The 12,994-nt window shown below is 37.8% G+C and overlaps 1 protein-coding gene across 2 annotated transcripts; it reads left to right on the top strand.

Annotated features, from left to right (window-relative positions):
- Positions 1-1,669: 1,669 nt before the first annotated feature.
- Positions 1,670-11,724, top strand: LOC119786643 (N-acylethanolamine-hydrolyzing acid amidase-like). 2 transcript variants are annotated; one of them, XR_005281212.1, is made up of 11 exons: positions 1,670-1,842; positions 4,068-4,232; positions 4,354-4,477; positions 7,358-7,448; positions 7,526-7,611; positions 7,692-7,864; positions 7,938-8,000; positions 8,078-8,221; positions 9,139-10,185; positions 10,607-10,676; positions 10,768-11,724. XR_005281212.1 is itself a non-coding variant. In XM_038290144.1 (10 exons), exons 1-9 carry the CDS (start codon positions 1,673-1,675, stop codon positions 10,646-10,648), a joined length of 981 nt encoding a protein of 326 aa, XP_038146072.1. In that variant the 5' UTR covers positions 1,670-1,672; the 3' UTR covers positions 10,649-10,676; positions 10,768-11,724. The 2 variants fall into 2 exon arrangements, 1 of the variants encoding a protein (XP_038146072.1); XM_038290144.1 differs by lacking the exon at positions 9,139-10,185 and having other exon boundaries at positions 8,078-8,144.
- The last annotated feature ends 1,270 nt before the right edge of the window (positions 11,725-12,994 follow it).

Raw genomic sequence — 12,994 nt, forward strand, 5'->3', positions numbered from 1 at the left:
AGCCCCAACGCATGATGTTTCCACCCCCATGCTTCACTGTAGGTATGGTGTTCTTTGGATGCAACTCAGCATTCTCTCTCCTCCAAACACGACGAGTAGAGTTTTTACCAAAAAGTTCTATTTTGGTTTCATCTGACCATATGATATTCTCCCAATCATCGTCTGGATCATCCAAATGCTCTCTAGCAAACTTGAGACGGGCCTTGACATGTACTGGCTTAAGCAGGGGGACACGTCTGGCACTGCAGGATTTGAGTCCCTGGCGGCGTAGTGTGTTACTGATGGTAGCCTGTGTTACTTTGGTCCCAGCTCTCTGCAGGTCATTCACTAGGTCCCCCCGTGTGGTTCTGGGATTTTTACTCACCGTTCTTGTGATCATTTTGACCCCACGGGGTGAGATCTTGCGTGGAGCCCCAGATCAAGGAAGATTATCAGTGGTCTTGTATGTTTTCCATTTTCTAATAATTGATCCCACAGTTGATTTCTTCACACCAAGCTGTTTACCTATTGCAGATTCAGACTTCCCAGCCTGGTGCAGGTCTATAATTTTGTTTCGGGTGTCCTTTGACAGCTCTCTAGTTATGGCCATGGTGGAGTTTAGAGTGTGACTGTTTGAGGTTGTGGACAGGTGTCTTTTATACTGATAACGGGTTCAAACAGGTGCCATTAATGAAGGTAACGAGTGGAGCCTCTTACAGAAGAAGTTACAGGTCTGTGAGAGCCAGAAATCTTGCTTGTTTGTAACTGACCAAATGCTTATTTTCCACCATATTTCGCAAATAAATTCTTTAAAAATCAGACAATGTGATCTTCTGGATTTTTTTCTCTCATTTTGTCTCTCATAGTTGAAGTATATCTATGATGAAAATTACCGGCCTCTCTCATCTTTTTAAGTGGGAGAACTTGCACTATTGGTGGCTGACTAAATACTTTTTTGCCACAAGGGGGCAGAGCTGCGCTACAAACAGAAAAATCTTCAGGAGAAAGCACAGATGCCACTTTAACAAACAACATGAAAACTGGTCTGATCAGTTTCCTTTGAGAGAACAAGTTTAAACCCCTTGATGGAATTCCATGTAAATTACAGGCTAGGAAATTTTCAGGAACTTGATTTTTAATTAAAACATGCTAGGCAAATGTTCTATTCTAGAGGATTGTGATGACCTTGTAATGTGTTTTGCGTGCATATTTTAAGGAAAATTGACCTCTAGAGTGTTTTCATTTGATGACTGGCAGAGGTATGTTTAAGGGTTTAATTAGGATGAATGATTTTAAAGAAGGGAACTAATATTTTTTATCCATTAGATAAAAAATGTATCTGGATAGTTTTTCCCCAAATAAGCAAAGTAGGCTACAAAATCAGCATTAAAGAAAGAGAGAGAGAGAAATAAAAACCCCAAAATAACTCTGCTTATATTAATTTCCCTTTTCTTTGTGTGGCATAACAATTTCATTTGGTTATGTGAGACTTTCAAGTGTGACAAAAATGCAAAAACATTCAATTTGAATACGATTACGGTAAAATACTTCCTTGCTTCCTTATATTTTAACCGTATGCGTATTTTATTTTGAAAAGCTTTTAGCGGAAATGTGTATTTTGTTTCCATCTGACAGCATAGTAGCAGAAAGTGTTCCTATGTGTTTGTTCTTCCTCTTTCTGCAGGTGAGCAGGATGGTGCCGCTACTGCTGCTGCTGCTGGGACTCTCTGGCCCCCTGCGGGCTCAGATCTCTCCTCCAACGATTCTCATCAACCTGGACGATGATCCGGAGCTGCGATGGTTGCCTCTCAAAAAAGTCTTTGATCCAGACTACTTGAGCAAAGCAGCGGCTGAAATTATCGAGTAAGTCTAGTTTACGGCATCTTTTCACGATAATCTCGGTGTTATTATGAGGGGCGGAGCTAGATGGGGGACCAGGGGTGGCCATGGCCACCCTTACCCAATCATTGGCCACCCCACTACCATTTTTTCCTTCTAATACAGACGGTGGCAGCAGTAATACTCTCAAGTGCAATGGTGTAACTATCAGTAAGCAGAGACTGCAGTCTCTTAGGGGCCCCCGACCGCTTAGGGGCCCCTTCATTGACTTCTGGTAGGCCCCCTACGCAAACCCCAACACAAGCCAGATCTCAACATGATGGTGAGCCATGATGGTGAGCCCTAAACACCAATAGCAAAGCAGACAGTGGTACTTTTAATTACTATGTTAATAACTGTGTATAGTTCATTAGATGGTTGGTAAAAAAAAAAAAAAAAGAACTTGTATAATATGTTTCAAACCGCAATAAAGATCTTAAAAGAACAATGTATTTGATTATTTTATTTTTTACTGTACGACTTGGAATTATGGGTAATCCAGAGAGTAGATTAAATGGGGTGAATGGGGTGTTGTACTTCATATGGGGCCCACCCAGATAATGTTGCTTACAGGCCTATTGTTGTGTCATTTTGCGACATTGCTTAAGTGGAATGTTCTTCCTTATTTAACATTTTAATTTTCTATATGTAAACAATTACCTGACAACAAAAACACTGTGGTTAATTATGCACATCAATATACTAACATTAAAGATAAATACAGAATTCGTGCACTTTTCAGAACTAGATTTTGACTTATACGGTGTAAAGAGAAAATGATGTCTCTGCAAGTGATCTAGGAATATTCACTGAAATCTGAGATAAATAACTACTTTAATAATAAGTAATCCATTAAATGTAGATATTAGCACATGTAAATATTCATTTTATGCAGAATGATTTTTAATAAAAGTAGGTGAGTAATGGTAATGAATAAGATGTTCGCCACAGAATTCAAAACTAAACGAATTTTGTCCACTACACCTTTAATTTAGACAGCATGGATGTTTAAAGTTTAGTTTGTCTTTATTTAGAAAATATGGATGTTGTCATTGTTCATTTTCCTGTTGGAACAGCGTAAATTGACCCTCAGGTTCTGGTGGCTATCCATTTTTGGCCCCCCCTCAGCGTACATTGGTTATAGCCTGGCCAACCTTATTCAAATTTTCTGGCTACACCTCTGATTATTATTTTCCATTTAACAGAGTTTAAGAAAAGCTTTTGGGAAGTTGTCAAGCTAAATAATGTTTAGAGCTCAGTTAGGTGAGCTAAGTTCATATGAAAACCTGCGTTCAGGTAATGAGTCATTTATTACTGCTGAAAACAAGATTAGGACTCCTTTATCACAGCTGCAGATAGCAAGCATTATCTTCAATCACAATTCATGCCTTTACTTTTTAATAACTTCATTTTAAAAACTATTTTCCTGAACAATTTAACAGAATTCCTGCAAGATGACAAACATATGATATGTGACCACAATGAACACACAAATAACTGCTTTTTGTTAAATGTTTCCTGCAGCATTTTTATATTACTAATGCTTAATGCCTGAAATATTTGGTAATGATAACAGGGATAAAATGTTTTTAACAGAAAGAAGTATTTGGAGAAGAAATCAGCATACAAAATGAAAGATGTACAATATAGTTTTATTTACTAAGTAATAAACCACCTTATAATAGATCATGTGCTTGGATTTATATTTGATGTTTTATTCATCTTCCCTATTTTTATTCCCTAAAAATGTCATCACAGCCCTTTGATCTCATGTGATTTCTAATCTCATGTGATTTATTTCTATTTTAAAAATAGAAATACATTCCTTCAACTTAAGTCTTTTATGTAGTGCTAAAGAGCAAAAATGTTTAATTACCGATAAAAAAACAAGATCCTTCAACCCAAAGTTAAACTTACAAGGCACTCAGGAACTGTTTTAAAACTATATTTTTTTAACTTAGTTTATACCTTATCCTCCTGCTTTCGTACAGCTAACCACGTTGGTACTGATTTGGTTCTTTGACAAATATATTTTGTTTTTGAACTGAATGCTCGCACGTCAAAGAATGTGATAAAAAAAGAAATCCATTTTGGTTTATCTTTGATAAAACCCTGTTTTTATCAGAGACTCTATGTTTATGTTTCCTTATGATCTACAGTGGCCATTATGATGTGGTTTCCTCTGTATTTCTTTATGTTTGCTTCATTAGATCAACAGTTCCAAAATGGGTCCATCAAGCAGTCATCCCTATTGTGACATCTCTGGAACAATATGTTCCTCAGCCATACGCTGGAGAAATCCACGGTCTGCGCTCTGTCCTCGGAGGAAACCTGTCAGACGCCATCCTCCTTAACTTTGCCTATGAGTTAACGGCGTACGTATAGTTTTGGATACATGTCTTAAATTTGTAAATTGACTAATCCTTGTCCTACCCAAACTGATTAACATATAAACAGCCATGTCCATTTAAGCCATCCAACCTTCTGCTTCTATAGATTTTGCACCAGCATCGTGGCTCAAGATAAAAATGGTAACATCTACCATGGGAGGAATCTGGACTATCCCCATGCTGTTCTGAGGAATATGACTGTGAATTTACACTTTCAGAAGAACGGGAAGGTAAAATATCAGTCCAAAGTTAAAAGAATTCTTTAAAAGAATTTATGGAAAGTAAAAAAAAAAAAAAACAGAACTTCAACCACAGAATATTTTTCTTATTGCTCTAACTTAAAATTGTTACCATGAGAAATCCAAGACTGAATTTAGCTCTCCTGTTATGGAAAGCAAAATCCTTTTTAATTGCAATAACAGCGTTCAGAGTATAAAATTTTAGCCTTGAGTTCATGAGCATTTTCTTTGGTGGAAATAGATGTGATGTCACACTGTGTGTGGCAGAGATGGAGTTGCTCTCATTCAAAAATGAAAAAAGTGATTTAGAGATTCACTTCCATACAGAAAGCCCATATTCTTATCTTCAGGTAACACAGAGTATATGTCAGATTAAATAATACTACTTATACTTCAGCGATAGTATCTGGGTGTTACTTTATTGTATGTATTTCTCATACCATGTCTGTTGGTTGTGCTGTTCTTTTTACATCTCTTTGCAGGTGATAAAGCAGACTGAAAATGTTTTATCGTTATCTCCTTTTTATCTCCTCTTTCTTTCATCTTTTCTCCTTTTTCTTCTGTTTTTCCTTTCCTGTTCTACTTACATTGCAGTGTCCATATAATCTGCAAAACTCCCTGCATAATTATAATAAAGCTATTTATATGCATGAAACAAGCGAAACACTATGGCGATAGCCGCACTATAACCGCACTATAACCCACTTTCTGTTTCCAATATTAGCAATTAGCAAAGTTAACGTTATTACAATAGAAGTCTGCATGCGTAACCATTAAAATATAGATCTATGCATTAACTGAAATGTTACAAATCCAAAATGTTTAATGAATGGCAGAGATGGAAGGGTTAATAGAACTCAAACAGTAACTTTGTTTAAATGCGTTTATTTAGTGCTTCACTAATGTTACAAAAAATCTCAGATATGAGGTGAGACCCTGAGGCCAAAGGCTCAGTCTCCCACTCAAAAAGATGATTTTTAAATGACCAAAGCTGAAACCGAAGGAAACAACAAAGCAGTGGCATAAAGAGCAGTCTGACTGCTGCAGTGTTCAGATAAATGGCACACATGTTTCTGTTGCAAATATAGTTTTCTATTAAATGCTGCAATGCTTTTCTACCATGAGGGAATAAATAAAGAAAATTTGGACTGATATCTGATATTCATTGTGGCCAAAAAAACGATATATATATATTATTGATTAAGACTGGGAAATTATTCACAATTCATCACTTTTTGTCCTTAGTTGTGTACTTAAAACTGATAAACTAAATGGGCGACACCACTTGGAAAATACATTTATTTGTTAGATTTTCACTGTTTATTGTGAAATATTGTTTTACAGGCATTTGAATTTTGTGGCCCTTTAAATTAAGGCCACCTCCCAGAGGGGATGATTGAAGTACAATTATGTCTTTGAAAGCAATTTTTTAATGAAACGTTAAGGAATAAATGTATTCATCTGATTTGGTAGAAAAAGGTTGTAGATTAGATTTTAAGCCATATTACCCAGCTCTCTTAGCCTGGGTGCCAGTCCGAACTTAGTCCCGCCCACAAGGTTTGAGTTCGGGGAAGTTCGGTCTGGCTCTGCTCCATAGTAGCGCGAGTATTAAAGCCCACTGTCAGGCGATCCAATCAAATTGTCAGGGCGGGCTTTATACGATGATGGACAGATGATCAAGAGTAAAGTTATCAACCACGTGACCAAAGCGCGCTTGGGTGACAACAATAATGGCTGCCGCTGGAGAGTTTGGGTGAGTAGATTCTGCTATTAGGTCTGTTCTAGAAGATATCGACAGCAAATTAATTTTAAAAGAGGAACAGAGAAACGCGATCAAGGCTCATCTTCTTATTCTAGGCGTGAAACTGCACGCTTTGATTTTTGTGGACAACAACTATGCCTCGCTTAAGATACGTCACGCACTCCGTTGCTCTTATTGGTTGTAGGTCTATCCAATTGAGTGCAGAGGCATTTTTTTCCTGGTTCGTTCAAAACACGCCCCATAATCACAGCTCTATGGAGCAGTATCAGACTCATATTCTGACTAGAATTGAGTCGGACTACGTCAGGCTACAGCTCTCTATATAACCCCATAGTTCTGATACTGTAAAAAAAAAACTAATAAAGAAACAACCACAGTGGCAACATTGCTTCTCAGTGTCAGTGAGACAGCCCTTGATCCTGCACTGTATCACTTCCACATACCCAAACTAATAAAAATGACCAACATCCCCTCCATCTCCGAGGACACAGACATGATGGAAATGATCATCTGTCATAAATATGTTGAAGTTATTGTAGCGTTACATGTTGATGACAGTGTTAATATGTCGTGCATCCCCATTCTTTATTTTCTTCGCTCACCACCTCACTAAATGTAACAGTTTCTGCCTGGGAGAGAGTTGAAGCTGAAAATGATCTGATTCTATTCACCCTTCTACTTAAATACCCCATAGATCCACGCCTCTCTCTTTGATGCTTACATCTGTTGGAAAATTAACACCAAATGGAGGTGAACCTTGCAAAGACCTGCTTGTCTGTTATGTTTTAGAAACATCCCGTACCCTGATTTATCTTGCCTTCCATGCAATCATTAAAAGCAGATTTTTTTACTTAGAGATACAGTTTGTAAGGTCAGCATTTTCATGTTTATTGAAGTAATCATTCTCTAGTTCCAGATATCTGTTATGCAAACAGTTTAAGTTCTTGGTACTCTGGCTATTTTAAGCATTCAAACCCTTCAGCTTCTGCAGAGATTGTACCGTTAGATCAGTTCTACTGTCATTAACAAGCTGAAATGCAGCAGTAATTTAAACACTTGTCTGGTGGAAGAGGATTTTGTGATGGTTCTGTGTTGACCCTGGCTTTTAGGTGGCCTACACTGGAACATCATTTGCTGGTTATGTTGGCTTGTGGACAGGAATGAGTCCCGGGAAGTTCACAGTGTCTGGTGACCAGCGAGGTGAGAATTTCTCATGGTTGTACAAATGTTGCATCTTATTGTTTTCCGGTCTGAAAGTTTGTGTCCTGGTTCCTCAGGAACTAAGCACTGGTGGAACTGGTGGAAGAACTTTGTGTCCGCAGTCCTGTTTCACAGATCCCCAGACAGCTGGCTTGTGAGGGAGGTGAGTCCGCTGCAGATGATGGTGGGGAACCAACATCTAAGGCTTGAGGAAGTGTAATTAATGGTGTGTAATTCATGCAGACCCTGGAGGAAGCAGAGGACTTTCAGGATGCAGTCATGCGTCTGTCTAAAACCCCCCTTATCGCTGGGGTGTATTACATCGTTGGTGGGGTGAGAGCAGGGGAGGGGGTCGTCATCACCAGAGATAGAAAGGGCCCAGCTGACATCTGGCCCCTGGACCCATTAACTGGAGGGTAAGGAGGAGCTGGTTGCTGTCGGATGGATGACTCATTCAAACAAGTAACACCACCTTCCTGGTTTGTGTAGATGGTTCAGAGTGGAGACGAACTTTGACCACTGGCTTCCTACTCCTGCAAAAGACCATCGAAGGTCAGTCATCTCACATGATGATGATCCATAATGTTTGCTAACTATGAATACACTGCTGTCATCTGACCGTCTTTTAGGGAAACAGCAAATAAGGCACTCAATGCTACCGGTCAAGATCACATGAATATGGGTCAGTTGTATCAGGTAGGTGACGTCAGCTCTGTCTCTACATTGCTCTACAAAAAGAATTCATATATTAAACTTTTTCACACATCATCACCTTAAAGGAATAGTACACCCAAAACATGATTAGCCTTCATTTTCTACTCACCCCCATGCTGAACAACACTCTGGAGTACTTTTTTGATATCTCAAATGCATCTGGAGATCTGGGAGGCTTCTTGCTGTCTGCTGACATTCAAATAATGGAGGTGCCCGGCGCCCGAGGCAGAAAGGTCCATAAAAGTCCACAAAAAACGTTTCAATATTCCTCCATACTGCTCGTCCAATGTATTCCAAGTGTCCTGAGTGGGTAGCATCCAGAATTTACTCGAAATGAAGTCATTTAGAATGTTTTTAGAGCATAAACAGTAGTGTATAGGATTTCCTGAAAGCGCGTTCACGAGTCTACGGAAACCGCGGCAGACCAAACCAGATGAAAGTGCGCATTCAGCTCGGCAAAGAACTCATGCTCTTCCTCGAACCCTGAAGTCCTCAGACATTTTTATTTCGTTGTTTCTTTCTTTGCACAGGTAAACAGCACATTTCTTCTTCTACGCTTGCATTATCGGCAGAGCAGACGCTGAATGCGCACTTTCATTTGGTTTGGTCTGCTGGCTTCCGTAGCGTCGTGAACGCGCCGGCGCGCGCTTTCAGGAAATCCTATACACTACTGTTTATGCTCTAAAAACATTCTAAATGACTTCGTTTCGAGTAAATTCTGGATGCTACCCACTCAGGACACTTGGAATACATTGGACGAGCAGTATGGAGGAATATTGAAACGTTTTTTGTGGACTTTTATGGACCTTTCTGTCTCGGTCACCATAGACCTCCATTATTTGAATGTCAGCAGACAGCAAGAAGCCTCCCAGATCTCCAGATGCATTTGAGATATCAAAAAAGTACTCCAGAGTGTTGTTCAGCATGGGGGTGAGTAGAAAATGAAGGCTAATCATGTTTTGGGTGTACTATTCCTTTAACCCTCTCAGGCTCAAATTAAGTTGTAGTTGCAGGAATAATCTGATATTTGGAGAAAATGATCATATGGGGTAGTAATATACAATTCAGGCTTTTTTTGAGAGAGACCTTCATATGCAATGAATTCAGATTTGCAACAGTGTCCTGGAGTGGTAAATTAACATTGATGACTGAGTCTGATATGAACGTTAACTTTAGTTTGAATGTCACAAACAAAAAATGAACAAAACAAAATTCGAAAAAAAAATTCTCTCACAAAATTAGAGACAACTTTTTGTTCAAACTTTTTCTCCACCGACATCTCAAAACCTCTTGAGAAGGCCGTTTTTGTTAAACTGTTGCTCAAAATAAAGGCAAACTAGAAGATAAAGCATGTAGCATCCATTGGTACCTGTTTGGGCACACGTTGCAAATCCACAACATTGAAATCGAGATGCCTCAGGTGAAAAACCAGAGGAGATAAAATCTACTAATTGGCATGTGTCATATCTATACACATTCATGATTCATCTTATGTAGTATTGATTTCAAAATAATGGAAATTGGTAGTGATACTTACATGAAACTGGTGCTTAGAAAATCTGTTTCAGTGACACCAAGGACTCAGCCATGTTGAAAGTGAGTGAGCAGTGCTGTCTGGTGAGCTGGAGAGAAACTGTTTGTTGCAAATGCACAACTAAGTCCTTCTGTTGTACTTCTGAGTAACGAAAGCTCTTAAAATATGGATGTGGAGTAATTAGTTAGTGGCATTTAGCTGTTGCAAATCTGCAACATCTGGCTGGAGGGGGTTAAAACCACACATTTTTATGTGTTTTATTTGGATTTTAAGTCATAATAGATTCTTCTTATTCTGCACCAGTCTCATTTTTTAGCCATCTGATTTAAAAATTTGATTTTGAAATAAAGGTAAAGTCAATAGTAAGGAGGTTTTAGGTTTAGTTGATACTGGTTTTATTAAGAGTGTCTGAATATTTCTAATATAAACAGATTGTAAAGGTCTGAGTCTTTCCCTGCAGGTTTTGTCCATGCCTCCCGTCTGTAACGAGTAAGATGTTTGATTATTTTTCCTCTTTATCTGCTAACTTTAAGTAATCTTTGGATTGTTTTTTTTTTTATGTGATCAAACACACTATCTTCCTGTTTTTAATGCATTAATAATAAAAACACAACAAAACACTTATGTCAGGATAATAAGACCTTTTTGAAAAGTTAATGACTAAATTAGGACTTAACTCTAGAAATGCAGATATTTTCTTCTTCTTCATATTTATCCGGACCTGAATACTCCTTAAACAAAACTCCACGCTTTCTAAGTCTGCGTAGGAACCCTGCACATGTAGATCAGATGCACCTCTGCTTTAGTCCTGTTCTATAGTCTTCACACAAAATCTAGATTTTTTTTTTCTTTTCCAGTACTTCCTTCATTTGATCTTTTTTTTATTTCTTGTTTCTTAAAATCCTCCTAGAATCACTGTTTATACTACAGTTATGAGTGCAGCATCTCCTGAGAATTACACCACATATATCCGACCAAAGGTATGAAAGTGATTAATGTTCAAGAAAATTGATTAGAACGTCCCCAAATAAGACCCTCACTAACTCGATCATTTGTGGTGATGTTTTGAAGGACTGCAACTGAGCTGGCTGGGAAGGACCAAAAGGCTTTATCCTACTGATCATTCCAACTTCATGACATGATGACATGATCTGATCAATTTTAACATTTATTTTTAGGATGAAACTGACTTTTAATGAAAGAAGATATAGTATATTACTGTTCTTGCCTTAACCAATCAGCTTACAATGTTTAATTGTTTGAGTTCTACTTGGTTGAAAGCAGGAAAAGAGGAAAACGCTTCATGTTTTCATCATTCCCTCATCTGTTAAGCTGAACATGGAATAAAACCCTCTTGCTTTTATTTTAGCCTTTTCAACCAAAGCACCCCTGGACCCCATCGTAGTAGCATTTTGATATCAGGTTCATATCAACATTATTATCGATTACTTTTTAAATTGATAATAAAGCTTTATTTCATACCATTTAATGTTATATAAGCTTAAATTATACTGAAAATATTTTACTGTTGATAGCAAGAAGACCATTCCACCACCGTGTTGCATCGTGTGCTGAAGCACATGAAAGAAAAGGAGAAGTTTTTTTTTTTTTTTTTTTAAACCTTGCTTTACTTAATGCTGCTCATGGATCCAAATTTTTAAATTATTTAGCTGAACTCAAATATTTAGAAAATGTGTTTCTATATTTTAACATTGATTTGTTTTATTCTCTTAATGGATGGAGCTGGAGGTATTTGGACTTTATGGACATTTCTCCTGGTAATTAATGGGATAAATTAACTTGCATCGCCTCCACTGCAGCAACCAGATGTGCAATATTCTTTTAAAACATAAAACCCAAACATTTATTTCAGTCTGTAGTCCAGCTGGACTTCTGTTGATGATGCCACTGCAATGTATGTATGACGTCATCATATAAAGCACTTTGAATTGTCATTTTGCCAAAATGTGCCTTACAAGGAAACTAGCTTTGCTGTACACTGATTTACATTAAAGGAAATGAACCAAATTGTTTTTGCTGTTTTCTTCCACTTATAGTATAAGGAGGACCTGCTCAGACATAACACCGTCCAACCTCCATTCTGGGATCAGAAAATATCTGAGCCCACAGACTTTTACCTTTACTTTAGTTGGAACAACCAGTGGCTTCAGTTTGGACGTTAAAATTAGTAGCAGACAATAATCATTCTTGCATATTTTGGTTTCTGCACATTTGGAACTTTGAGGTTGAGAGGAGGGGAATGGAGAAGCTGCACCAGCTGAATCTGAAACATTTAAGACTACAGACTACTGAGTGGAGAAAATCCCAAATCAATGATTAACATATATTCGCTATAAAAAATGAAAGCGATATATATATATATATATACTATAAACAAGATGCAGGTTGTTTTGTTTGCTAAAGGCCAGAATGATAAACAATTGCCTCTATCGGCTTCCTCATTCCAACAGAACTGCTGTAACTGGGTTATATATGTTGCCCCCCTTTTACTCCCCGACATTTCAAAGTCAAATATTGTACTTTCTATTCCACTACATTTCTAGGAAGCTGGTATTTCCTTTTGGCTCAGCTTAGCTTTGTAATCCATTGCTGCCTTTTTTCTTTCTGCCAGAGTTCAAAGTTTCTTCTTTTTTTTTAACACAACTGGGTCAAGGAAAAAGAAAACATGCCAGATGGCAGCCCTTGAGGACTGAATTTGGACAAAACTGTTTTAGAGAAATGAATGAAATTCCACCAATGATATTATTGGTATTTTACATATTTTATTAAGGTTAATTTAAGAAGTTGTTGCCATGTGACCAAGTTGTTCAGTAGGATGAGTCCTCAAAGCTAGTTGTAGTTTCTTTGTGGCAATCACAGGTGTCAGGTAACGAAATACAAATACTTCACATGTATCTTTACTTTCTATTCCTTACATTTTTTTAAACAAACGTTACTCGTTACTCTTGGCTTCGGTTTAAAGCACAGGTCACGGATTAGCGGACTGCGATGTTATGAACATTAAATCCAAAGATTTTGTCCGAGGTAAAGCTGATGTATTTGTTGTAATCTCTTGTTATTCACACACAACAATAAACAGTGATTAGCCGACGTGGGTTTTAAAACGGCAAAGCTTTGTCTTCAGCTGAAAATCAAACGCGCATCTACACAGACCAGTGTGATGCATTTGCGAGCGTCAGATAGCTATGGTGCATTCAGGAGCATGGGACATTTCATACTTACAAGGAAAGAGATATAAAAGGAACAGAATGTAACTCATACAATAATGTATTTATTC

The sequence above is a fragment of the Cyprinodon tularosa genome, unplaced genomic scaffold (assembly GCF_016077235.1).
Source record: "Cyprinodon tularosa strain WSP-4 unplaced genomic scaffold, ASM1607723v1 ctg1071, whole genome shotgun sequence".
Lineage (NCBI taxonomy): Eukaryota > Metazoa > Chordata > Actinopteri > Cyprinodontiformes > Cyprinodontidae > Cyprinodon > Cyprinodon tularosa.